Source organism: Bos mutus, chromosome 15 (genome assembly GCF_027580195.1).
Source record: "Bos mutus isolate GX-2022 chromosome 15, NWIPB_WYAK_1.1, whole genome shotgun sequence".
Taxonomy (NCBI): domain Eukaryota; kingdom Metazoa; phylum Chordata; class Mammalia; order Artiodactyla; family Bovidae; genus Bos; species Bos mutus.
In genome coordinates, this window is record NC_091631.1 from 57,463,100 (window position 1) to 57,490,169 (window position 27,070).

Genomic DNA, 27,070 nt, shown 5'->3' on the forward strand with positions numbered 1-27,070 from the left:
CACTCAGTCGATCCAACTAGGATCTGATGGTACTGGTGATAGCTACAAGATTCCCACATTACTCAGTTACTGCGCTCCCATTTCGCTTCTATGGAAAACTCCATTTCTCCATTCCATTTTACAGCAGTCGGGTACTGGGGGCTAGGTGGGGATGGAGAAATGACTTTAAGGGGAACACTGTCTATAGAGATTTTAAAACAATAATGAAACAGACTAAAGGTCAGTCTGCTTTTTATCATCATCATGAGCCACCAACTCTGAAGAAAGCCAGTAATAAAAAATACTCCTCCCCACCAAGACAGACCAGCCCACCACCACCACTCTTTGACAAAGCACTACTATTCAGGCACCACCCGCTTCTGAAACCTTTAACCTGCCCCCAGACAGAATTAACCACCTCTTCCTAAATCCTTAATACACATCTGAATCTCCTACAAGACTGTAAGCATGTTAAGGGGACCTCATCTTTAACCTCCAGCATGAACACTTACCCTTCTAGCCACCTCCCCTTCAGCAGTTTGTGGAGTAAGGTCCTCAGTGAATGAAATGCACCCAGTCCCATTTAATCTATGTTGCTAGATGAAACCATCCTGCCTTACACTCATTCCTTAGACCAGACTAACTGCATACAGTATATAATTTGAATATAAAGGATGGCATTCACAGAACACCATAATCTGGACCTAATTTTAATTCCTACTACTTAATCTTAGTCTCCTCATACCAAACTACTTATACTCAGTATATTTCTGCCTATTATATGAAAGTCTTTTCTGTATTACAGTACTTTGTGTCTAACTTACCTATCTGCTAAACTCAGAAAGAAATTAAAGGAAATACAGTCCTGCTTCAGAGCCATATATGTAACAGACACTCAGTTCTACCAAATAAAACTAGGAACAATTAAGACATAAAAGAGTAGAATAAATTTTTATTATGCAGCATTTTATTTTTTTAAAAAATTACCTTCATGGAATACATTTTCACATTAGAAATTCCCAGTGGGAAAACAACAACTTATCACTTATAATTTTATATTTGTGGACAGATTATTTTAGGACAAGTAAAATAAACACATTTGAGGATTAAGTCTTGGTTTAGAATCTGCAACAATTTGAAACATCTATAAAGGGACCTCTTCCCTAAATGGAACTTCTCTACATTCAGAAGCTCTCCAGGCTCTTCTTTCTAGGATTTAGAAATCAGTAATGTGAAATATCAGCATTTCTAATTTTCAAATTTCCCTAAGACATGTAACCATCAGTAACTGGTATCAACTGAACAGAGGGGGAGGTTTACAAAAACGAAACACTGCCTAATTTTCTGCAGTCTTTACTTATGAATTAAGTCTTTCCCTTTCTCCATCATCCTAGCACAAACACAGACATTTGATCAGATATCGAGAGTAATAAAGCTGAATTCCCTTTAAGAGTTTGATCAATTAAAAGGCAAAAAGCTCATATATAATGTTCAGTTATACTATGAGACTTATGAAAAGCTGAGACACTCCATTAGCTCCCCAGAATACAAAATTCAGTCTTATAACTTCTTAAGATACAACTTCTCTCAAATCTTTCTTCAAAGATTAAATTCTAAAAACAATCAGGTGATTAGGAGAAGAGGTTTGTCTCACCAATGTTTTTCCTTCTTATTGTGAGTTGAAATGGCATGACAGAGCAGAGGCAAGGAGGTGTACAATCAATTCTCAAGGTATTAAGTCTAAAAGGTCAGAGCTTCCACAGCATAGCCACAGCTTTGCAGATGCCCACGTCATGATAGTTGAAGTAACAGAGCCCAGCAAAGGTGAAAGCCGAGAGCACCAAAAGGCCTGTCTTGGCAGCTTTCTGCACTGCATCTCCATGAACATAGTCAGTAACAACTTGTCCAATGCCCCTGAAGGAAAAAAAACATCACAGTACAAATGAAAAGCCACAAGTAATGTCAGGTTAGAAGGCTATTCAGTTAACTTGGCTGCACAACATAATCAGTCAAGGTCAAAATGCAATTCATGGTAACAAGTGCGTGCCAAATAAGCACTTTAATCCTTTGTATGGCCAAATAACTCTCCTTTGTAAACATATATTTTATTTATTTAGCTATTCATTAATTGAAACATCTGGATGATTTTGCCTTTGGGGCTAAAATAACACTGCTCTGAACATTATGCTACAAGGTTTTGTGTGGATGGGGACATATGCTCTCACTTTCAGTAGGTATACACCTACAAATGAAATTGTTGCGTCAGATGGCAACTCTCTGTTGTTAACTCATATTATAACTCTGTGGTAAAAACTTGTTAGACCTGACAAACTATTTTCCAAAGTAGCTGCAATGTTTTACATTCCCAGCAGAGATATATGAGGATTCTAACTTGGTGACCCTTGTAACAGTCCATCTTTTTGATTACAGCCATCTGAGTAGGTGTATGGTGGCATCTCAATGTGGTTCTGATTTGCATTTCTCTAGTAACAAACACGGGCGCAGGAGGGCCTAGAGGAGCTATCCCACGTTGAAGGTCAGGAAGGGCGGCGGTGAGGAAATACCCCTCGTCCAAGGTAAGGAGTAATGGCTGCGCTTTGCTGGAGCAGCCGTGAAGAGATACCCCACGTCCAAGGTAAGAGAAACCCAAGTAAGACGGTAGGTGTTGCAAGAGAGCATCGGAGGGCAGACACACTGAAACCATAATCACAGAAAACTAGTCAATCTAATCACACGAGGACCATAGCCTTGTCTAACTCAATGAAAATAAGCCATGCCCTGTGGGGCCACCCAAGACGGGCGGGTCATGGTGCAGAGGTCTGACAGAATGTGGTCCACTGGAGAAGGGAATGGCAAACCACTTCAGTATTCTTGCCTTGAGAACCCCATGAACAGTATGAAAAGGCAAAACAATAGGATACTTAAAGAGGAAATCCCTAGGTCAGTAGGTGCCCAATATGCTACTGGAGATCAGTGGAGAAATAACTCCACAAAGAATGAAGGGATGGAACCAAAGCAAAAACAATACCCAGTTGTGGATGTGACTGGTGATAGAAGCAAGGTCCGATGCTGTAAAGAGCAATATTGCATAGGAACCTGGAATGTTAGGTCCATGAATCAAGGCAAATTGGAAGTGGTCAAACAGGAGACGGCAAGAGTGAACGTCGACATTCTAGGAATCAGCGAACTCAAATGGACTGGCATGGGTGAATTTAACTCAGATGACCATTGTATCTACTACTTCGGGCATTTCTTAGAAGAAATGGAGTAGCCATCATGGTCAACAAAAGAGTCCGAAATGCAGTAAGTACTTGGATGCAATCTCAAAAATGACAGAATGATCTCTGTTCGTTTCCAAGGCAAACCATTTGGTATCACAGTAATCCAAATCTATGCCCCAACCAGTAACGCTGAAGAAGCTGAAGTTGAATGGTTCTGTGAAGAAAGCTGACTGCCGAAGAATTGATGCTTTTGAACTGTGGTGTTGGAGAAGACTCTTGAGAGTCCCTTGGACTGCAAGGAGATCCAACCAGTCCATTCTGAAGGAGATCAGCCCTGGGTGTTCTTTGGAAGAAATGATGCTAAAGCTGAAACTCCAGTACTCTGGCCACCTCATGCAAAGAGTTGACTCACTGGAAAAGACTCTGATGCTGGGAAGGATTGGGGGCAAGGGAGAAGGGGACAACAGAGGATGAGATGGCTGGATGGCATCACTGACTCGATGGACCTGAGTCTCAGTGAACTCCGGGAGTTGGTGATGGACAGGGAGGCCTGGCATGCTGCTATTCATGGGGTCGCAAAGAGTCGGACACGACTGAGCAACTGATCTGATCTGATCTGATGAAGACCTACAAGACCTTTTAAAACTAAACCCAAAAAAGATGCCCTTTTCATTATAGGGGACTGGAATGCAAAAGTAGGAAGTCAAGAAACACCTGGAGTAACAGGCAAATTTGGCCTTGGAATACACAATGAAGCAGGGCAAAGGCTAATAGAGTTTTGCCAAGAGAACGTACTGGTCATAGCAAACACCCTCTTCCAACAACACAAGAGAAGACTCTACACATGGACATCACCAGATGGTCAACACCGAAATCAGATTGATTATATTCTTTGCAGCCAAAGATGGAGAAGCTCTATACAGTCAACAAAAACAAGACCTGGAGCTGACTGTTGCTCAGATCATGAGCTCCTTATTGCCAAATTCAGACTGAAATTGAAGAAAGTAGGGAAAACCACTAGACCATTCAGGTATGACCTAAATCAAAAATCTTATGATTATACAGTGGAAGTGAGAAATAGATTTAAGGGCCTAGATCTGATAGATAGAGTGCCTGATGAACTATGGACGGAGGTTCGTGACATTGTACAGGAGACAGGGAGCAAGACCATCCCAATGGAAAAGAAATGCAAAAAAGCAAAATGGCTGTCTGAGGAGGCCTTACAAATAGCTGTGAAAAGAAGGGAAGCGAAAAGCAAAAGAGACAAGGAAAGATATAAGCATCTGAATGCAGAGTGCCAAAGAATAGCAAGAAGAGATAAGAAAGCCTTCCTCAGCGATCAATGCAAAGAAATAGAGGAAAACAACAGAATGGGAAAGACTAGAGATCTCTTCAAGAAAATTAGAGATACCAAGGAAACATTTCATGCAAAGATGGGCTTGATAAAGGACAGAAATGGTATGGACCTAACAGAAGCAGAAGATATTAAGAAGAGGTGGTAAGAATACACAGAAGAACTGTACAAAAAAGATCTTCATGACCCAGATAATCACGATGGTGTGATCACTCATCTAGAGCCAGACATCCTGGAATGTGAAGTCGAGTGGGCCTTAGAAAGCATCACTACGAACAAAGCTAGTGGAGGTGATGGAATTCCAGTTGAGCTATTTCAAATCCTGAAAGATGATGCTGTGAAAGTGCTGTACTCAATATGCCAGCAAATTTGGAAAACTCAGCAGTGGCCAAAGGACTGGAAAAGGTCAGTTTTCATTCCAATCCCAAAGAAAGGCAATGCCAAAGAATGCTCAAACTACCACACAATTGCACTCATCTCACACGCTAGTAAAGTAATGCTCAAATTTCAGCAAGCCAGGCTTCAGCAGTATGTGAACCGTGAACCTCCAGATGTTCAAGCTGGTTTTAGAAAAGGCAGAGCAACCAGAGATCAAATTGCCAACATCCACTGGATCATGGAAAAAGAAAGAGAGTTCCAGAAAAACATCTATTTCTGCTTTATTGACTATGCCAAAGCCTTTGACTGTGTGGATCACAATAAACTGTGGAAAATTCTGAAAGAGATGGGAATACCAGATCACCTGACCTGCCTGTTGAGAACCCTATATGCAGGTCAGGAAGCAACAGTTAGAACTGGACATGGAACAACAGACTGGTTCCAAACAGGAAAAGGAGTACGTCAAGGCTGTATATTGTCACCCTGCTTATTTAACTTATACGCAGAGTACATCATGAGAAAGGCTGGGCTGGAAGAAGCACAAGCTGGAATCAAGATTGCCGGGAGAAATATCAATAACCTCAGATATGCAGATGACACCACCCTTATGGCAGCAAGTGAAGAGGAATTAAAAAGCCTCTTGATGAAAGTGAAAGAGGAGAGTGAAAAAGTTGGCTTAAAGCTCAACATTCAGAAAACGAAGATCATGGCATCTGGTCCCATCACTTCATGGGAAATAGATGGGGAAACAGTGGAAACAGTGTCAGACTTTATTTTTTGGGCTCCAAAATCATTGTAGATGGTGATTGCAGCCATGAAATTAAAAGACGCTTACTCCTTGCAAGGAAAGTTATGACCAACCTAGATAGCATATTCAAAAGCAGAGACATTACTTTGCCAACAAAGGCCCGTCTAGTCAAGGCTATTGTTTTTCCAGTGGTCATGTATGGATGTGAGAATTGGACTGTGAAGAAGGCTGAGTGCCGAAGAATTGATGCTTTTGAACTGTGGTGTTGGAGAAGACTCTTGACAGTCCCTTGGACTGCAAGGAGATCCAACCAGTCCATTCTAAAGGAGATCAGCCCTGGGATTTCTTTGGAAGAAATGATGCTAAAGCTGAAACTCCAGTACTTTGGCCACCTCATGCGAAGAGTTGACTCATTAGAAAAGACTCTGATGCTGGGAGGGATTAGGGGCAGGAGGAAAAGAGGACGACAGAAGATGAGATGGCTGGATGGCATCACCGACTCAATGGACGTGAGTTTGAGTCAACTCCGGGAGTTGGTGATGGACAGGGAGGCCTGGCGTGCTGCAATTCATAGGATCGCAAAGAGTCGGACACGACTGAGCGACTGAATTGAACTGAATAACAAACACATTTTTTCATGCACCTTTTGCCATTTCCATATCTTCTTTAGATAAATGTTAATTTTCCCTATAAAAAGGTCCCTTTGGCTATATGTGGTGAATGGACCGTGTAGGCAGAAGGGCAATAAGAACAAAAATAGAGAACTAGTTAGGAAGCAACTGAAGTAGCTGAGGCAAGGCTGCTGGCTTAACTTGCCTTAAGCTAGGGTGGTGATAGTGAGGATACCATCAAGTGACAATTCAGGCTATATTTTGAGGAGAGAACTAAAAGAAAGAGCTGATGGACTGGTGGCGGGGTTAGGACAAAAAGTAGTATTTAGAATGACTCCTAGGATTTTTGATTTGAGCAACAAGACTTAATTGAATTATTGAAGAACAGGAGAGAAGAAGCTTGTGAGGAAAAACTGAGAGATTTGAGGGGAAGAGTGATTTGGGGCAATATTACACTGGGGATGCCTACTAGATATCCCAGTGGACAACTGGAAATACTAAGTCTGCAGTTCAGGAAAAGAGGGCCATGTGGAACAAAAAACAAAGAGGTCTATCTGAACTCACCTGGGGGAAGTATGTAGGCAGAGAAATTTAAGAAAGCCAAGAACGAGCCTAGGGTTCAGACCTTCATTATTCGGAGGTCAGACAAGAGGAGGTGCTGGCTGAGGAGACAGAGAAGGTATATAGAGCTGGTGGGGTGGAAGAAAACAAGGTAAGGATGGTATCTAGGAAGCCAAAGAAAAATTACTTAACGAGAGATCAGTCAATTAAGTTGAATACTGCCAAGTTCAAGTGGAGAACAAAGAACGGACAACTGGTTTGGAAAAATGAAGGTCTTCAGTGATTTTTGTTGAGAATGACTTCAGTTAAATAGTTGGGATAAAAGCCCAATCAATGCAGGTTTAAAAAAACGGGATACTAAAGAACTAGTGCACAATTACAGACAACTCTTTCAAGTCTTTTTTGTGTATGTGTAAAAAAGGAGAGAATTAATAAGGTAACTGGAGAAGTCAATTGCAATTATTTACATGTATGACTTTAGGACTTCCCTGGTGGTCCAACGGTTAAGACTCACTTCCACTCCAGGGCACACAGGCTTGATCCCTGATTAGGGAATTAAGATAAGATTCCATATGCCACCCAGCATGGTCAAAAAAAAAAAAAAAGCATGACTTTAGATTTATCTCTTATTCTGATTTTTCATCAATTTAGACTGATCTTCTTTCAAGATACACACATTAGAGAAATCCTACTGTACTTGTGATCTAGTATTTCAAGAGCAACTGGGATCATTTACTGTGCAAGGTCTATCTGGTTGAAGGGTAATTCTCCTAACCAATGCTTACGAAGTAAGAAAACTAGGTAAGCAAACAACCCCTTTAATACTATCAAGAAAATGATTCTGACAAATTATTTAACGTCCCTGGGATTTAGTTTCCACAGACGTTAAATAACAGGCTTGGCTAAGATACTCCCTCAAGTCCTTTCAGTTCTAACAATCCAAAAAACACCTCCCCATCCATGACAGCATACTGTCCTTGCCAAACCACATAAAATGGGGAACTCTCAAAAGCAATGCTAAGTTCAAAAGCCTCTAAAATATGAAAAGGAAGACATCTTACAGGCACGTGGATACACAAATTTGGGCATGTAAATATTTTACGTATGTTTTATTGTTCTCTTCAGATCTTCAGTATTTTGAGCAACTTCTCCCTCATATGCAACTGTGAGATAAGCTCACAGCAAACAAACTGCACAGACAAGGTAAGACTGAAAGGACTGCTGTACTTGCCAGTGACTGTGAAGAGTGAGGGTTGCAGCCAGAGAGTAGTCCATCGCAGAACACGGATTCAAATAAGCAGCTGGAATTAGGCCCAGGAGCAAAACACTGACAACCCTCTCACCAGTCCAGTGGAGAGATGCAGCCTTGGAACCAGCTATAGAAAGGAAGGACGAGATTCCTAAGAGTTTCAGGGGAAATACACATCTCAGTATTTGCCACAAACTAACCCAAACCAACAGAACGGCAAACAGTATGCATTTAAGATTTAACTCTGAGCATAAAGTGGGTAAGAGAAAGGAGGTAAATGAGAAAGATGCAATCTCCCTTCTCTGAAGTCTTTCAGCACAGGGTTTCTCAAGCCTACATACATTAATTAAAAGAGAGATCCACTCTGCTTAGAGGCAAGATGATGGATGAAATATTGTTGCAGAATTACCAACCTTGGACTTCATTATAATAGACAGATACCTTATAAATGTAAGCTGGTGACACCTGAGGAATTCCTTTAAAACATCAATCTTATTTTACACCTGATCTTTCTAAGTAATATTAAAAATCCTCCCAAAAGAAAATTAAGCCTGTCAATTAAAAGAGAAGCACAGTTCTAATGTCAACTTTTAGGATTATGGCTCTTCTGTTCTGTTACTTATAAATAGCCCAATATAGAGAAGGAACATGAAACTTTCTTTTAAACAAGTAAAAATAAAATGGGCTTTAAACATCTCTTTGAAAGCCTCTTTTTTGGGGGGGTTACATACCCCTTTGGGAATGTTTTATTAATGATGGAGTTACTTCCTGGAAAAATCCACACAGATACACACGTTACAAACTATGTACACAACCCTGGGGACCTTCCTTCAGTCCCATGCACCCCAAGTTAAAATCGCTCTGCTAAATCTAACTGAACAAAGTTCATCAACAACTTTTCAAAGCTAAAATAATTCTAAATAGCAGAAAAACTATACTTGCTTAATTATTCATAACTCAGAAGCAGCTTTCAAGTGACAGGCTTAAGAATCAAAAGTCTTTATCTCTATAAAATACTGATGTTTCTAGACTTTAAAAATGAAAATAGTTACCTCAGTATTCACCTATGGATTTTCTAAGACTTAACAATACCTAAATAGTATTCATCCAAGAAATAACATGATTTTAATAGCAACCTAAATAAAAACAAACATATCATTATAGCTATGAATATGCAAGATTTTAAAAACTGTCTGCTATTCTAAATTATCCAGATCCAGCTCCTCTGCAATAAATAAAGGTAACTAAACTATATTGAACAGATTGTCCCTACAGAGCTATTTTCTTTTAAGAAACTTAAACATTTTAAAAAGACTTAGACCAGAAGGTTCTGTATAAGTGGAAATGGCATCATTCAACCGTGCTAGCATTGTGTGCCCACAAGTGTAGATTAGGTCTTCACTTGACAGAGCTGGACACAAGAGTTCCCCTCAGAGAGAGCAAGTCCTGCCAAAGGCATGATAATCAGCGCAGACAAAGATGCACATACAATGGTGGCTGGGTGACAGGTGAATATGCTGTGTTCCACACCATCCTTGAGCAGGTTGGTCCTGGAGAAATGCTGAGACAAGAGCTGGTCTGACCACTGGGTTTCGGAGGAACAGAGCTGAGGAAAGAGACATCAAGGGAATCATAAGCACCTTTCCTGTAACAGGACTGAGACTTTCTACATGACCATAGATAAGCTGCTGCTGCTGCTGCTTAGCTGCTTCAGTCATGTGTGACTCCATGTGACGCTATGGACTGCAGCCTGCCAGACTCCTCTGTCCATGGGATTCTCATTGCCATGCCCTGCTCCAGGGGATCTTGCCAACCTAGGAATCGAACCCAGGTCTCCTGCATTGCAGGCTGATACTTTACCACTGAGCCACCCAGGAAGACCCATAGGTAAGCTACTTAACCCCAAATAGGGAATCACCAGCTAATCTGTAAAATGTGGATAGCATCTATTTCACTGGGTTGCTGTGAGACTAGACTAAGCAGCCATGGAAAGACTGATAAATCGATGAACACTTCTGCAAAAAGGGCTTCACTTTGACCAATTCTCAAAAATTAATTATGGCTCTTTTATCCTTTCATTCATCTACTCATCCAACAAACTTTTACTACATACAAAACTATGCTCTGCACAACAGCAAGAGAGATAAAGACAAAGTCTTTGTCTTCAAGTAATTCAGCCTAGTTTGGGAGATACGACTTTCTTTTTCAAGATCAATTTCTGTGCTTGCACGCCTGAACTCATCCCTTTCTGTCCTCTTATAGATCTTGGTTAAAAAACAGGCAGACCTAAGAACACCCAAGCCTATCAATACCGACTATGAGATAATGGACAATTAAGTTAAATAGGCTCTCCAAGCCTCAATGTCCTCATTTGTAAAATGAAAACATTGGTATTTACTTCATAATACTCTGCTGAAAATTAAGTAATATATGTAAGATGTTCAACCTAAGTCCCACAGTGTTATAAGCACTCAATAAGCACTCAATAAAAGATAATTTCTCTCCTGTATCTTTAACCCCTCCTTTCTTCCTACTGACCATTTTCCCTCAACTGATGCAATATACTTAACCCCTCCCTTCATCCTATGTCCTATAATGCCCATGCACTCTTCCCCTCCTTTCTTCTCTTTCTAAACATGCTTCTTTAAAGTGTTGTCTAAATCACCTTGACTTCCTCACTTCCCTAAAATTCTTCATGGCCTGCAACTCGTCCTTATCCCCACCAAAGCTGCATTCATGAATTACCAATGTTCTCATGTGACCACATCCAACATCTTATTGGGCCTTTCTGCACGAGGCACTGGTGGCCACTTCTCCCTTCTTTTCTCTGACAGAACTCTCTTCAGCTTCTCCCTTTGATTTTCTGATCATTATATATCAGTCTCCTCCTGCATTTGCTCTTAAATGCTCACCCAGGAGTCCATCATCTGCCCTTTGCTCTCCTTGCTGCCTAAGCCCACCCCTAGACATTTTGTCCACTCAACTTCTAGAGCCTTTAGGTTAGTGACAGTCAACTCTGTATCCCCAGGTTTGATATCTCTCCAGAGTTTCAGAAGTTTGAGTACCTGCAAGCTCTGTCCCCTGAAGTACCCCACCTGGTCCTCAAACTCACTATGGAAAAAACTAAAATCACCCTTCAACTCGTCTTCTCATTCAAACTTGCCTCTCATTTGCATGTTCCTCATTTTATTTAATGATATCCCAGTCACTCATCAACCTAAACCAAAAATCTGGAAATCATGTAAGACTTCCCTTCTAAATTCAGTCAAATACCAAATCATACTCATATAACTCCTTAGCATTTCTTGAGACAATCTTCTCTTACGTACTACTTTCCAAGTTCAGGACCTCACCATGCTTGCCTAGACTACTACAATAAGTGTCTCAATTCATCTCCTAACTTATGTCTTGGCTTGTCCCATCTCCCATGATGGCCATCTATAATATCAAACAGTTACCAAGGTGGTCAATCTAACTGCAAATCTATGTCAAATCTTTCACTGGCTCCCTTTCACACAAAGAAAAATGCATACTCCACATCAAGACAAATTTTTCTGAGATTTGATTTCAGTTTACTTTTCCAGAACCATCTCATTCCTCACCTTGAGCTTCATGTTCTAATATCCGATTTGTTTTCTCTCACAACAAGCAGCTTCTATGCCTTTCATCATTGCTTCTGCTCATCCCACTACCTCTAACTGTAATGCCCTTCTTCCTGTGGCCTTCCCTACCCTCAAGACTCAAATCGGGCACAGCTCCTTCAGGAAGTGAGACAGGATAATCCTTCCAAAACACAGAGCTAGTATAGTCTTCTGGATTGGCATACAACTTAGATACTGTGCTGTAGTTTTTGCTTTCTGTCATATTATGCTTAGATGTTTTCCTATAAAAATGGAAACTCTTTAAGAATTGGAACTACGCTTTCTCACATTTTTAACCCAATCATACTACAGTACCTTGTATAACACAAATGCCCCCTCGATGATTATCGAACTGAACGCCAAGGGAAACGACCAATACGTAAATTGGGACTTAAGACACTGACACTCTTTTCTGATTCAGGGTGGGAACATTCCAAAAACAGGGAATGAGGAGAAAAAGAGAACTCGTGAACACAGCCGCAGCAGGACTGTAACTTTCAGACTACCCCATCACCACGTCAGCCCAGAGGAGGGGAAATATGCACTCGGGTGGACATCTGGACCCTAAGACAACGCTGGTCATGCTGTGCCAAAGGAAAGGAGGGACACCCCTGTTCAAAAGGTCTCACCGCCCAGCAGACGAATCCTAACCGCATCCCTTTCCCCGGCTGGAGGTTGTGCTGAGAACCTCCGGCTGCCCTCACCTCGCCCTTCTCTGGCGCCGCAGAGGACACTTAGCCTCCAGAGAGCCGCCATGTCGCTCCGGAAGGTTCAAGGTCAATCAGCAACCCGGAAGCAGTCATTCGACAACATCCGCCCGCGACAAGGAAGAAAACATGGAAACGGAAAAGGCCGCGTGAACCGGAAGTTGGGGTTGGCGCGGGCCCGCCGCACATGCGCAGATAACTCTTCGGAAGGTCGGTAACTGGACACGGAAGATGGCGGAGCTGGGTGAGGCGGATGAAGCCGAGTTGCAACGCCTGGTGGCGGCCGAACAGCAGAAAGCGCAGTTCACTGCACAGGTGCGGGGATATGGACTAGTGTGAAGAGAAAGGAGGGTGAAGTACAAGTCCCAGGCACTCGCGGAGCTCTGAACGCTGGCGGCGTGGGGCGGCCGCCAGCCGCTCCGTGCTTGCTGCGCGTGGTTCTGCTCACTAAAGAAACGAGTCACTTCTGCCGCTGGTTACCTGCAGTGCTCAGGTGCCCTGTGAGCCTAGCGTAGGGGAAAGAGAAAGTGTAAAGCGAAGCAAAAAGGTTCGGGTGACGCAAGTGCACGGAAGCCTAGTTTGGTGGCGAGCTCTCTAGGCTGGCATTGGGAGGACCCAGCTTCTCATACTGCTCTGTCCCTTACAGGCCACATGCCCCTAAAAATACCCATCCACCGTAGGTCTTGGTTTCACAGTCGCCTGCTGCCTCACAGGATGTCGAGGATCATATGCAATGTATTTGAAAACGATAGAGTAGTAGAGCATCATTGGATAAAAGTGGGCTGAAGTAGTCAGTGTAGACTTAGGTAGAACAAGAGCTTCGGAGCATAGTTCCAGCCCCGGCTTTGACCTTTACTAGCTGCATGATTTTGGACGTATTACTTACCCTGCCTCTTAAATGGAGGTCACAGTCATCCTTTAGGACCGCAAAAAGAATTGACTTAACTACTTAGTACCCCAGCCTCCCGAAATAGCTAAGCCCTTGGTAAATGGTTATTCCCCGCTTTTGCGGGCAGTGGAGGTGGTGGGAATGGGAGGGCTCGCGGAAGATAAGTGGCAAGAACCCTGGTTGGAAATCTTTGGGTCCTGAACATTTTGAAAGCGCACACATTTTCTGTGCTTCTGTGTGCATTTTTCTGTAGATTGGGTCCGTAACCTTCATTGGATTCTCACATATATCCCTGACCCCCCAAAAGGTTAACGACTTAAGAACTGCTTAGGAATAGGCTTAGAATGAGAGGAGTGCAGTGGTTTGGGGGAATTAATTGGTACCATAGCTTTCCCAGCTTACACTGGTGTCAGTTTGGAAATAAAGAAGGTATCAATCCTGCCTGCAGTTTTACAATCTGATTAAGGAAGTGACGCAGAAAATAATCGTGCTCTCAAGGAGGTGATAATAAACTGGAAAAACCTTTAGGGAGGAGTGTTGAGGGCCAAATTAAGTATGCTATGTATGGACCTACCTCATTGAAACACATTGGTTGGGTGTTAAATAAGGGAGTGCCCTGAGTGGCTGACAAAGAAACTGATGCATTAGGCCAGCACTGGGGTGACTTGGTCGAAAGTACCTATTTTTCAGTTACTAAGGAGAAAAATAGACAAGGAGAGGATGAAAGTATTGTTGCAGGGTAGGAATGAGGAGTTGGACTGTATTGGTGACAAATTAGGAAGTGAGCAAAGAGTCAAAGAATGGTTTAGTCAGGTGACAGAAAATGAGAAAAGTGGGAAGGAAATTCATAGATAAGGCCTGTCAGCAGACCCCAAGTGGTTACTGTTTTTCTTTCCTCTTAGGTGCATCACTTCATGGAGCTATGTTGGGATAAATGTGTGGAGAAGCCAGGGAATCGCTTAGACTCTCGTACTGAAAATTGTCTCTCTAGCTGTGTGGACCGCTTCATTGACACTACTCTTGCTATCACCAGTCGGTTTGCCCAGATCGTACAGAGAGGAGGGCAGTAAGCCACCCCTGGAAGAGTAACAGCAGCAGCCAAGGACTGATTAAGCAGCCTGAAGGGCCTGCGGGGGAAGGCGGCCAGTCTGTCGGGTTGGCTTCAGGCAGCTACCAAGCCCGTTGGTGCTAAAAAGGAACAGATCAGATGTTCAAAAAGTGAAATTTATTTATTGGGAATTCAGAAATTCCATCTTGTATCACAACAGTTTATTCAATAAATGTGAATTCTCCAACTCTCTTTTTTAAATCCCATTTTAGGATTTAATATATAGATCTCTGATTGGTAGGAACATTACAATTAAGTATGTTCCAAGGCCATTAGTAGTGCAAATGAGAGATCTTAGGTTTTGAAGAGCCATCCTAAGCCATATTTAAGGGGGTGGGAAGAACCATCAAAAGCCTTAGCCTAAGGCATCAGAGAGAATTTGGGGTTGAGAAAGGTGAAAACAGAAAACAGCTTTATTGCTTATACATGACCAAGAAAAGGTAAACATGGCAAAAAGCAAAACAGGCAAGATGTGTGTTCACTGGGAAAGAGGCCTGCTAGTATGAGACGAAGAGAAAGTCAAGACCTAAACAGAATCAACTTCCTGGAGAAGCCTGGTTCCACTGGCCCATCTTCCTGAGTCTGCGCTTAGAATCAAAACTTTTAGAGCACAGAAACAGTGCTAAAAAACAAACCCAGGAGCTGAAAACTCCTTCCCACAAAGATTTCACTTACACCAAGAAGAAAACAATTGCTTTAGGTTAAGAGGTAGTAATTATAGACTGTTCTTCCCTACTTGGGCCCTTAATCTCAATGTTAAAAATATGCACCATGGAACATCTGCAACAGTACCAAAGTACTAATATTTCAAATAAATATCCCAAAAGGTAGCACCTGCTTAGAGTCAAGGGCTAGGGAACCTCTGGCCAACTGTTTATGACTAAGCATTTTATTAGAAATCTGTTCTGTAAAGAGAACAATTTAATAGTTCAGAGCTACAAAATATTACCACCTCATGGAATGTTGTCATAGGCTATTGCTGGTGTCATACACTGTCAGGCTACCATGAAGTATTTCTGTATTACACATGGGGAAAGTTCCAGGGAGGCTGACTTACCTGCTCCAAACCTCGTAACCAACTAATGGCAGAACCAAGACAAAAAGTCTGAGCTTTCAAGATTTTTACTCAGCCCATGAAGTGACAGCCAGGAAAAAACAATGTCACTTGTTCTGCCATAGTAAATAAAACTCACTTGTGTTCTGCCAGCCTTCTTCCAGCGAGTTTAGTTTCTTAAGAGTTAACATAGTAGGATCACCGTATTATAGCACAGGGAAATAACAAGATCTTTGCTTGGTGCTTTAATCCAAAGGCAGACTAGGAAGAAATGGATATGTCCCTGAGAAGCCTATTCATTTTGGAATCGATTCAACCTAGTTTCAAGGGAAATCTACAAGTTCATTAACTAAGAAATGAACAAGGAAGACAACATTTAAATGGCTGTTGCTGCCCTGAATCCTTTTCAGTGCACAATGAGATAGCACGACTGATGCCTAATTCTTCATTTGGTTAAGGACTTACCCAAGACAACTTACCCAAGAAATAATTTTGAATACAAGTGCATTTAGGCAATAAACAGTGGAACTGGAAAACCTTTTACTATCCAATCACCCATGTTTAGGGGTATACTGAGTATAGCCACAGACCCTGTCCAGCAGGGAAATATGACAAAAACCCCTAGTTTCTACCAGTAACAGCTGTCTAAGGATGTTACCATGAATTGAAAATGTTTGTTCTTATGCTCATTTCCTTATTAAGTAAACTGGACCACATCTGTGGGGCCAAAATACAGAAAAGATCAAAGCACCAAAGCTAAAGACAAACTGTGGCACCTATTATATAATAAACAAGAGCAACACGATATTTCCTCTTCATACCATTCTATATAGCACTAGCTCAATCCATCTCTTGACCCCAGCCCTTGCTTTCCCCAAATTCAACACTGTGACTGGTATACCCAGGTCTTTACTGGATTCAACTTTCTGGGTCCTTTAATTTGCTGCATATGCACTCTACCCTAAATGTGATTAATCACAAAAAATAATCTCTTCAAGAAACCTTCATAACAAAATAACGGATTCCCTATTAACAGTAAGAGGATCAAGTTTAACAGGCCAAACTAGACAAGACGTCTGTCAGAACATATATAGATGGCACAGGACAGCTCTAACCTCAGGCCCTGTGCCGAGCAGTAGCGTCACTGGCAAACCCCAAGGTGTAAGAACTGTAAATATCCAGAGTCATGCAGAAAACATGAATGCTGCTTTCTCATTTAGTCATCCTCTGAACTCTCGGCAGACCTTTCATCTGTAGCCACTTTCCAATTTGTGCGTTTGTTTGTCCTCTCCTGTATTTCATTGTTAACTACAGGGATGTGGGCTTTTTTCTCTCTCTTTTTCCTTTTGGTTTTCTTAGTGTCTCTCTCCTCACTTTCCTCAGAACTGCTGGATGCAGAATCATCTGATGGGGAAGTGTCACTCTCTGCCTCTAATAAAGGAGATTTCTTGAGAGACTTTTTCCTGGATTTTTTCTTGCGTTTGTGTGGTTGCTTCCTTTTCCTGGTACTAGAAGCCCCAGTTTCTTCCGAGAACTCGCTTGAGGAATCTGCTGTTATATCTGTGGCTTCCTTTTTGCTCTTCTTCTGTTTTTTGTGTGACTTCTTTTTCTGCTTTTTTTTGTGGGACTTCTTTGACTTCTTGTGTTTGTGAGATTCATGGGTAGATGATTTTACCTGGGGAGATGTTTTTTTCCCATTGGTAATATCTTGCTGATCACTACTAATAAAAAAGAAAAACTGCTTTACTGTAGAAAATATAAAGTGTATTTATATAATTTTTATATTCTGCTTTCGAAATGGGAAGTTGGGGTTAACCTCTGAATTTTAAATAAAAACTTTGATACAAGCTTACCATCAGACTTTATCACTGAGTTTTGTTTCTTCATTTTTAAAATGAAGATAAAAATCTTTATCTGCCATACTGAGTTACTGTATGGAACACTGTATATAAAACCGACATGCTACAGATATGCCAAATGTCAGGGAAAGGCAAAATACCAGTCCTCTCCCAACTAAACTGCCTATTTCTCTGGTTACATTTTTAATGGCAAATGTCATATACTTGGTAAAAAATTAGGAACTTCATTTATAATTCAGACATTGTACTAATCTTAGTTTCTAAGTTTTTTCCAGTAAGCCTACTTGCCTTACCTGTCTGTTTCAAATTCTTCAGGGTATAACTCTTTATATCCACTGTGGCCCCATCTGTAAGATAACGTTTTATTACACATATTACTAAATCAATGCATACATTTCTTAAAACTAAGACAAATTAGACTTAGAAGTGTATACATACACAGACACACACAGAACAAAAAAAGATATGGAAGAGCCAACACCACATTTATAGATCAGTAACTTGGTTACATTTTCCATACTATACACTCTAATTTCAGAAACAAAGGATTCCTTTATCCATTTGTAAGAAAACTTGCCATTCTCTTCCTTGAAACACTGAGGAACTCTTAATATGCTGCTCTTCAGTTGTGAAATACTTCTCTAAAAGCACTTTATAACATAATGCTGTCTACCTTGGGACAACTTTTTTGAATAAGTTAATTGAGGTATAATCCATATACCATAAAATTCACCCATTTAAAGAGTATGATTCAGTGGCTTTTAGCATATTCAGAGTTGTGCAACCATTACCACTATGATTTTATAATATTTTCATCACCCCAAAAAAAAACAATCCCCCAAAAAAACATCAGCAGTTATTCCACTCCTCCATCTCCTACAGCCCATGGCAACCACTAATCTTTCTTTTTTTTTTTTTTTATTTATTTTTTTAATTTTATTTTATTTTTAAACTTTACATAATCTTATTAGTTTTTCTCTATAGAATCATATAATAAGTGGCCTTTTGTGTCTGACTTTTCTCACCTGGCATAACGTTTTCAAGGTTCATCCATGTTCTAGCATGTAACGTACTTTATTCCTTTTACTGCCAAATAGCATTCCATTACCATTCCATATACTGCATTTTGTTTATCCATCCATTAACTGACAGACATTTGGGTTTCCACTTTTTTGGCTATTATGAGTATGTTATGAACATTTCTGTAATAAGCTTTTGCAGGGATAATTTTTAAAAAGTACACATTCTCAAGCCAAATATCACTAATGGTCATAAGAATTTAGTCACAGACCTGTCTGGCATGTTAGCTTCATAATCATATAACTTCTTGTTCCAGGATTTAGCCTTAAGAAAACCATCATCCAGTGCTCCACAAATTTCATTCTTTGGCCTCCAGTAGTCTCTTTGACTTTCTTCATCAAAACCATCACTGCGCATCCGGCTATAAGAGAAAAGAGAAGAACTTTTAGATACAGAAGCAATCTGTAAGGTTACTTTATGGAATATCATGCACAAAACTCACTGAACAAGCTAAAAGGAGACCAAAACAATCTAATACTTTTTTTATAACCTGATACTTAAAAATATATATATCTTTTTAACATTATGTCCTTCCTTAATTTGTACAGTTATAGAATGAAAATATGATCATCACTACCCCTCCTACTGCAAAGGACAGACAAAATAACTTTTGGACTGAGGCATGTTATACCTCACTCACTGATTCTGAAGGAAGCAGACCGATAATCACAGCTGGGGACATCTCAAACTGCCCCAGTGATTTTGAGATACACTCCCTTCCCTAACACCAGCTCCTACTGTAATTAGATCACAGTAACAGTGGTAGCAAGGTGTAACCCATGAATATATTGAACTAGAAAAACAGTTAAGAACTACTAATCTAGCCTGTGCCTACAAAATCCCACTAACAAGTCACTAAGCCAGCTAAGAGGTTATCAAAAATGTTTAAGGGCCTCCTACATGCCTATGAGGCACTGTTACAGCTGTAGGACTATAATGGGAAATGAGCCAATCAAAAAACTGCCCCTAAAGAAATTATGTTTTAAAGACTTATTCATCATGACAGGCATTAATAATCCACTCCAAAAGAACAGTATTTTGTTCTGGAATGTTACTTGGAATTGAATAACCAACACAAATCATCATCTGCACTAAGTACTTCCAAATTCTCAAAGAACCATCCTCAGAGAGAAAACAGACTGAAAAGGTATTTATTTGTATGTTGAGACCCTGCCATGTTTACCATGGATACCCTGAATACTTTCTTGTGGAAAACTATTCACACACAATCACTCCAAAGTCCACACACTCAGCAGGCACACTCCTTAAATATCTCACTATTATTAACCATGTTCCTGGATGGCTTTAGAAATCAGCATTGATAACTTTATAGTCATTTTTCATACAACAGCTCTACACCAATAGGCATATGAGGCCCAGGAGATGTTCCAACACTCTGACATTCCTATACGTCCACAGGTAAGACAACTAAGCCTACATAATCTTTCATACTCACACTCAAATTATTAAGAAGGTAATGTGAAAGGTTGTGTGACTAAGACAGTGAGTAGATAAAGAAAACACAGAGAGAGGATGAAAGACTAAAAAGGCAAAGGTGTGAATGATCAGCTAAGTGACCATAACATGCTCATAGAAAATCTTAAGTCAAAAGCCATCAGGTAAGGTCAGAATCCATAGAATCCTTAACGTTTACAATTGTTCAAGGCAGAATTTTTAAGTTCTCCATTCCAAATAAGTACAAAGAGTGGGGCTATATGCATCATAGCCATTACCTGTATGCTTGAGTCAAGATTTATGAAAAAAGGAAAGTCTTAAAAGACTCACAGAACTGAATTCATCTATCTTTAGCACACCATCATATTTTTAAACAAAAGTTGATGATTCTGAATGAGATGAGAGTATTTTGGTTCTCAGAGTTGCAACTTCACCTTGAACTGCTGGGTAACATTCTCCTTTTGGTCCCCCGGTAAGCATCATCCATCTGTTTCTCCAGTTCTCTTATTTTCCACATATCTGATTCCTCTTGTATCTGGATTTAAAAAAAAAAAAAAGAAAGACAAATAAGTTACTAGAACTTCCCCGGTGGCACTGTAGATAAGAATCCACATGCCAATGAAGAGGACACAGGGTCGATCCCTTGTCTGGGAAGATTTCACATGCTGCGAAGCAACTGAGTCCTTCTGCCACAACTACTGAGCCCGTGCTCTGGAGCCTGAAAGCCCCAACTACTGAGCTCATGTGCTGTGCACCCAGACCCTGTGCTCTCCAACGAGAGAGGCCACCAAAATGAGAAGTCCATACAACGAGTAGTCCCTGTGCAAAGCAATGAATACCTAGTTCAGCCAATAAATAAACTTATTTTTAAAAAATAAGTTAATAAAAATAACACTTTACATCACAGAAAAGTAATTGCAAATAAAGTCTGCACTAGTTATTGGATTACAAACTGTGTTTTGATCAGGAACCTGGGAAACAAATTCTGGTTTCTCTAGAGTGCTTAAACAATCCAACTCAGTAAATCTCAATTATGTAGAATTCTGCAGCAACAAGAGCTTTTTAACCCCTGCATAGATACACTCTTCACCTTATTAACCAAGTATGCTGCAGTTAGAAAACGATAATCCCTTATGTTTCTAAAATGCTTTGTGATTTTAATTGTATCATCTCTATTGAATTTTAAGCAATCTTACAAGGAAAGCAAAAAAAAGGTACTATTACTACATTTTACTGAGAAGAAACAAAAGCTCATAGATTTTTACCAAAGTCAAAAAGCCAATAAAGACTGGTCTTTCAACTTTCTAGGCTATGTCTCTTTTACAACACAGTAATTTTTGTTAAAAACAAAGCAAAACAAAACAAATAGCATGAGAACTGTTAGACAATTTCCTGAAAAGCAGAGTACAGCTGCACAAAGAACAATCAGCTATTTCTAAGCCCTCCTATAATATTCTGTTAAATTTGCACTCAATTTACCTTTTTTAATCACTGTTTTCAAATATAAGCTTACCATCCAACTAGGAGAGGTTTAAAGCAATTGCAGAAGCTGCTTATGTAACAGCTACACGCTCACTCACAATCAAAATATCAGGGGATAGGACAATAATAACATCTGCAATCTAATTAGGAGTTGCATTTTTTCATATTGTTCAAGAGAACACACTGGTCATAGCAAACACCCTCTTCCAACAACACAAAAGATGACTCTACACATGGACATCACCAAATGGTCAATACCAAAATCAGACTGATTCTACTTTTTGCAGCCAAAGATGGAGAAGCTCTATACAGTCAGAAAAAACAAGACCAGAAGCTGACTGTGGATCAGATCATGAACTCCTTATTGCAAAATTCAGACTTAAAGAAAGTAGGGAAAACCACTAGGCCATTCAGGTATGATCTAAATCAAATCCCTTATGATTATACAGTGGAAGTGACAAATAGATTCAAGGGATTGCATCTAATAGACAGAATGCCTGAAGAACTATGGATGGAGATTCCTAACACTCGTATAGGAGGCAATGATCAAAACCAACCCCAAGAAAAAGAAATGCAAAAAGGTAAAATGGTTGTCTGAGGAGGCCTTACAAATAGCTGAGAAAAGAAGAGAAACAAAAGGCAAAGGAGAAAAGGAGAGATATATCCATCTGAATGCAGACTTCCAACGAATATCAAGGAGAGTTAAGGAAGCCTTCCTCAGTGATCAATGCAAAGAAATAGAGGAAAACAACAGAATGGGAAAGACTAGAGATCTCTTCAAGAAAATTAGAGATACCAAGGGAACATTTCATGCAAAGATGAATGCAATAAAGGACAGAAACAGTATGGACCCAACAGAAGCAGAAGATATTAAGAAGAGGTGGCAAGAATACACAGAAGAACTGTACAAAAAAGATCTTAATGACCCAGATAACCACGATGGTGTGATCACTCACCTAGAGCCAGACATCCTGGAATGTGAAGTCAAGTAGGACTTAGGATGCATCACTATGAACAAAGCTAGTGGAGGTGACGGAATTCCAGCTGAGCTATTTCAAGTCCTAAAAGATGTTGTTGTTAAGTTCTGCACTCAATATGCCAGCAAATTTGGAAAACTCAGCAGTGGCCACAGGACTGGAAAAGGTCAGTTTTCATTCCAATCCCTAAGAAAGGAAATGCCAAAGAATGCTCAAACTACTGCACAATTGCACTCATCTCACAGGCTAGCAAAAGTAATGCTCAAAATTCTCCAAGTTAGACTTCAACAGTGTGTGAACCAAAACTTCCAGATGTTCAAACTGGATTTAGAAAAGGCAGAAGAACCAGAGATCAAATTGCCAACATCTTTTAGATCACAGAAAAAGCAAGAGAATTCCAGAAGAACATCTATTTCTGCTTCATTACTACTCTAAAGCTTCTGACTGTGTGGATCATAACAAACTGTGGAAAATTCAAGAGTTGGGAATACCAGACCACCTTACCTGCCTCCTGAGAAATCTGTATGCAGGTCAAGAACCAACAGTTAGAACCAGACATGGAACAACATACTGGTTCCAAATTGGGAAAGGAGTACTTCAAGGCTATGTATTATCACCCTGCTTATTATTTTTTGGGGGGGAGTACATCATATGAAATGCCAAGCTGGATGAAGCACAAGCAGGAATCAAGACTTCAGGGAGAAATATCAATAACCTCAGATATGCAGATGATATCACCCTTATGGAAGAAAGCAGACAGGAACTAAAGAGCCTCTTGATGAAAGTCAAAGAGGAGAGTGAAAAAGCTGGCTTAAAACTTAACATTCAAAAGACGAAGATTATGGTATCTGGTCCCATTACTTCATGGCAAATAGATAGGGAAACACTGGAAACAGTGGCTGACTTTATTTTTGGGGGCTCCAAAATCACTGCAGATGGTGACTGCAGCCATGAAATTCAAAGATGCTTGCTCCTTGGAAGAAAAGTTATGACAAACCTAGACAGCATATTAAAAAGTAGAGACATTACTTTACCAACAAAGGTCCATCTAGTCAAAGCTATGGTTTTTCCAGTAGTCATGTATGGATGTGAGAGTTGGACCATAAAGAAACCTGAGCACCAAAGAATTGATGTTTTTGAACTGCAGTGCTGGAGAAGACTCTTGTGAGTCCTTTGGACTACAAGGAGATCAAAGCAGTCAATCCTAAAGGAAATCAGTCCTGAACATTCATTGGAAACACTGATGCTGAAGCTCCAAAACTTTGGCCACCTGATCAAAGAGCTGATTCACTGGAAAGACCCTGGTGCTGGGAAAAACTGAAGGTAGGAAGAGAAGGGGATGACAGAGGAGGAGACGACTGGATGGCATCACTGACTCAATGGACATGAGTTTCAGCAAGCTCCAGGAGTTGGTGATAGACAGGGAAACCTGGCGTGATGCCATCCATGAGGTCGCAGAGTTGGACATCACTGAGAAACTGAACTGAACTGAAACAGAAGTTGCACAGAGTTCACCAAAGACAACTAAAGTTTTGACCTCATCTGCTCTCATGACCTCTATCACTTGGTGCATCAGTAACCCTCAAACCTTTATATCCAGTCTCAATTTTTCTCCTTTCCTCCAAGTCTAAGTTGCCAACTGTCTGGATATCCTATAAGCACCTTACCATCAACATGTTCAAAACCAAATTAATTACCTTTCCCATCATATCTGTCTCTTATTTTATTCCCTATCTCAATTAATTGCATCATCATCATCATTCACCCAGTCACACAAGGTGGTTATACTTGATTCTAGAATTATCACTATCATCCAATCAATCATCAAATTCCTTGAACTCCAGTCCCTAAATTCTTCATCTTCATCCCTACTATCACTGTTTTCATGTGAATCCCTCATCATCTCTCACCTGAAATACTACAACTATCTCCTAACTGGCCTCTCTACTATTTCAACCCATCTGATCTATCCCCTCCCCAGCTAACAAATCATCTTTCTAAAATATAAATACAGTGAAACAGTGACTGACTTTATTTTTCTGGGCTCCAAAATCACTGCAGATGGTGAATGCAGCAATAAAATTAAAAGATGCTTACTCCTTGGAAGGCAAGTTATGACCAACCTAAATAGCATATTAAGAAGCAGAGACACTACTTTGCCAGCAAAGGTCCATCTAGTCAAGGCTATGGTTTTTCCAGTGGTCATGAATGGATGTGAGAGTTGAACTATAAAGAAAGCTGAGCATCAAAGAATTGATGCTTTTGAGCTGTGGTGTTGGAGAAGACTCTTGGAGAGTCCCTTGGGCTGCAAGGAGATTCAACCAGTCCATCCTAAAGGAGATCAGTCCTGGGTGCTCATTGGAAGGACTGATGCTGAAGCTGAAACTCCAATACTTTGGCCATCTGATGCGAAGAGCTGACTCATTGGAAAAGACCCTGATGCTGGGAAAGATTGAGGGCAGGAGGAGAAAAGGACGACAGACGATGAGATGGTTGGATGGCATCATCGACTCAATGGACATGGGTTTGGGTGGACTCCGGGAGTTGGTGACGGACAGGGAGGCCTGGCATGCTGCGGTTCATGGGGTCGCAAAGAGTAAGACACGACTGAGTGACTGAACTGAACTGAACATCTCAAACCTTGCTTTAAAATATTTAATGGTTTCTTTATTGCCTACAGGAAATAGTCTGATCTCCAAGCATCACAATCCAACTCTAATTCACCACTCAAGCCTCACCTTCTGCCATTATCTCCCAAATTCTCTACGTTATAGATGCATACAATTTCTTACCCTAACTGCTTCATGCTCCTTACCATATACTACTACATGATGTTTCCTCTGTGCTGAATGATCTTTGACATCTGATAAACTTGAACCTGTTCATCAAGAACTAGTTCAAATATCAGCAGTTCAAATACCACCCATTCTGTGAAGCCTTTCCCAATTTCCCAAGGCAGATTTCATTATTCCTTCCTCAGTGGATGAAAGCACTTTGTGTATGTCTACATTACAATACTTACCAAATTATATTCTATTTATTTTATTTATCTTTGTCTCTTCCAGCTGTACAAAAATCCCTCCAAGCACACTGTTTGCCCTCCTTAACCATGAGGAATAACTAAGGTGTATCTCTAACCTTATTGTGAGCATCTGTGTGCCGGATGACATTTCTCAGGAGGACTTTCCCCAAAGGAACTCGGGACATTCTTCAACCTGAAATGAATCAATAAGTAACATTTAATAATTTAATATATTATATTTTATCACTATGAAGCATGAGATAAAGAAAAGATTACTGAACTAGAAGTCAGTGGTCCTGAGGAATAGTTTTTCCTTCACCATTAAAAGGGGAAAACACCTGTCCACACTAATGTGAGGATGAAAGGAGATAATGTACATTGGAGTTCTCTGAAACTGCACCAAATTAAGTGCTTTCAAGAGCACCATTTTATTTAATCGTTAAAATAACTGTTTTATTTTCCCTGGTGGCTCAGATGGTAAAGCGTCTGTCTGCCTGCAATGAGGGAGACCGGGGTTCGATCCCTGCGTCAGGAAGATCCCCTGGAGAAGGAAATGGCAACCCACTCCAGTACTCTTGCCTGGAAAATTCCATGGACAGAGGAGCCTTGTAGGCTACAGTCCATGGGATCGCAAAGAGTCGGACACGACTGAGTGACTTCACTTCACTTCACCTTCATTCCTTTTCTGTAGATGACATTCCCTTAAAGCCATACCTTGCCCCAGGGCACACAGTCCAGGGCAAACAAAATTCAGATTAGAAATCAATTCCCAAATCTCAATTAGTTTGCAGTTAAACACCTAGATTTAACAGCGTCAGGGCCACAAATGTGAACAGTAAAAAAAACTGACCCCTAAAAACATCAACTGCAAAGATGCCCTACACTGCTTCATTCAAGGGAATTTTATGTTCTATTTTGTCCAGAAGCCTCCAAAAAATAAATGACAGAGATATTCACGTGTGTAGCTATCAGGGGCTTTGGGCAACCACCCCACCGCTCACTCACCCCTCGATCCTGAGGAAATCAGGCATCTTGTTAGTGTGAGACGAAGAACCATTCCATTACAAGATCTCCTCCGACCCAGGAAGCCAAGGAGTCAGGGCTCAAAGGCAGCTCTGCAGCTTCACCCGAGTCCTTCGTGAAAACGCAGCCTTCCCACCGGTTATTCCGCCCTCACCCGTGGCCCAGGTCACGGCCGCCGTTCCCTCAGCCCAGGCCGACAGGCAGATTTCTCTCCGGACTGAGGCCGGGGGCTGCTCCGGAGCGGAATTCGGGCGGCCGGGTTGGCTGGGGCATTCCCCGCTCACGTTCGTCTGGGACTATCCCAGGGGTTGGGTTTCACTCCCCAAAAAGGGATAAGGACGCTTTGGACGGGTACGACCCTCGACTGGGCCCTAAGCTGTATCTAGAGTGGCTGAAGTGGGGGTGGGGAGGGGAGCTTCCAAGTGGAAGAGAAACTACCCCTATCTTCGTCACCGGGACCCTTGCTCCCCAGCGGCCACGGGGCTCCTGGTAACCTTCCTTCCAAACGCCCTCCCCACAAAAACACACACAAACACACCCATACCGTGCGCCGCAGCCTCGCGTGGCGGGGTTGGGGGGGAGGAAGCTCTCTGGGAGAAGAGGGAGCTGACTTCCCTTCCAGGCCGGAAGTGGTGCTCACGGGAAATTCTTCCCACCAAAAGAAGTCCCGAG

General features: G+C 41.1%; 3 protein-coding genes across 7 annotated transcripts; 1 reads left to right on the forward strand and 2 right to left on the reverse strand.

The window, feature by feature from the left end:
- Positions 1–911: 911 nt before the first annotated feature.
- Positions 912–12,599, reverse strand: SDHD (succinate dehydrogenase complex subunit D). 2 transcript variants are annotated; one of them, XM_005901525.3, is made up of 4 exons: positions 12,447–12,598; positions 9,591–9,707; positions 8,084–8,228; positions 912–1,893 (listed from the first exon to the last, which is right to left on the reverse strand). In XM_005901525.3, exons 1-4 carry the CDS (start codon positions 12,496–12,498, stop codon positions 1,728–1,730), a joined length of 480 nt encoding a protein of 159 aa, XP_005901587.2. In that variant the 5' UTR covers positions 12,499–12,598; the 3' UTR covers positions 912–1,727. The 2 variants fall into 2 exon arrangements, with proteins under 2 accessions (XP_005901587.2, XP_014335534.2); XM_014480048.2 differs by lacking the exon at positions 8,084–8,228 and having other exon boundaries at positions 12,447–12,599.
- Positions 12,600–12,609: 10 nt separating this feature from the next.
- TIMM8B (translocase of inner mitochondrial membrane 8 homolog B) lies at positions 12,610–14,638 on the forward strand. Its single transcript, XM_005901527.3, has 2 exons — positions 12,610–12,764; positions 14,241–14,638. Exons 1-2 carry the CDS (start codon positions 12,681–12,683, stop codon positions 14,406–14,408), a joined length of 252 nt encoding a protein of 83 aa, XP_005901589.1. The 5' UTR covers positions 12,610–12,680; the 3' UTR covers positions 14,409–14,638.
- A 203-nt stretch (positions 14,639–14,841) lies between these two features.
- On the reverse strand, positions 14,842–27,067 carry NKAPD1 (NKAP domain containing 1). Of its 4 annotated transcripts, none has more exons than XM_014480046.2 (6): positions 26,943–27,067; positions 25,492–25,568; positions 20,329–20,429; positions 18,651–18,800; positions 17,653–17,706; positions 14,842–17,221 (listed from the first exon to the last, which is right to left on the reverse strand). In XM_014480046.2, the coding sequence occupies exons 2-6, from the start codon at positions 25,558–25,560 to the stop codon at positions 16,717–16,719; spliced, it is 879 nt and encodes a 292-aa protein (XP_014335532.1). In that variant the 5' UTR covers positions 25,561–25,568; positions 26,943–27,067; the 3' UTR covers positions 14,842–16,716. The 4 variants fall into 4 exon arrangements, with proteins under 4 accessions (XP_014335532.1, XP_070240330.1, XP_005901590.1 ...); XM_070384229.1 differs by having other exon boundaries at positions 14,842–17,218; positions 26,381–26,956; XM_005901528.3 differs by having other exon boundaries at positions 26,381–26,956.
- Between the last annotated feature and the right edge of the window lie 3 nt (positions 27,068–27,070).

Bases quoted from the DNA above. Each gene is read 5' to 3' on its own strand.
- NKAPD1 (XM_014480046.2), bottom strand. From the start codon at position 25,560: ATGTCCCGAGTTCCTTTGGGGAAAGTCCTCCTGAGAAATGTCATCCGG. The intron at 20,430-25,491 runs GTTAGAGATACA...TTTTAAATCCAG, and splicing joins ACACAGATGCTCACAATAAG to ATACAAGAGGAATCAGATAT. The intron at 17,707-18,650 runs GTCTGTGACTAA...GTTATCTTACAG, and splicing joins GAAGCTAACATGCCAGACAG to ATGGGGCCACAGTGGATATA.
- TIMM8B (XM_005901527.3), top strand. From the start codon at position 12,681: ATGGCGGAGCTGGGTGAGGCGGATGAAGCCGAGTTGCAACGCCTGGTG. The intron at 12,765-14,240 runs GTGCGGGGATAT...CTTTCCTCTTAG, and splicing joins AAGCGCAGTTCACTGCACAG to GTGCATCACTTCATGGAGCT.
- SDHD (XM_005901525.3), bottom strand. From the start codon at position 12,498: ATGGCGGCTCTCTGGAGGCTAAGTGTCCTCTGCGGCGCCAGAGAAGGG. The intron at 9,708-12,446 runs GTGAGGGCAGCC...CTCTTTCCTCAG, and splicing joins CGGCGCCAGAGAAGGGCGAG to CTCTGTTCCTCCGAAACCCA. The intron at 1,894-8,083 runs GCAAGTACAGCA...TTTTTCCTTCAG, and splicing joins CTCACTCTTCACAGTCACTG to GGGCATTGGACAAGTTGTTA.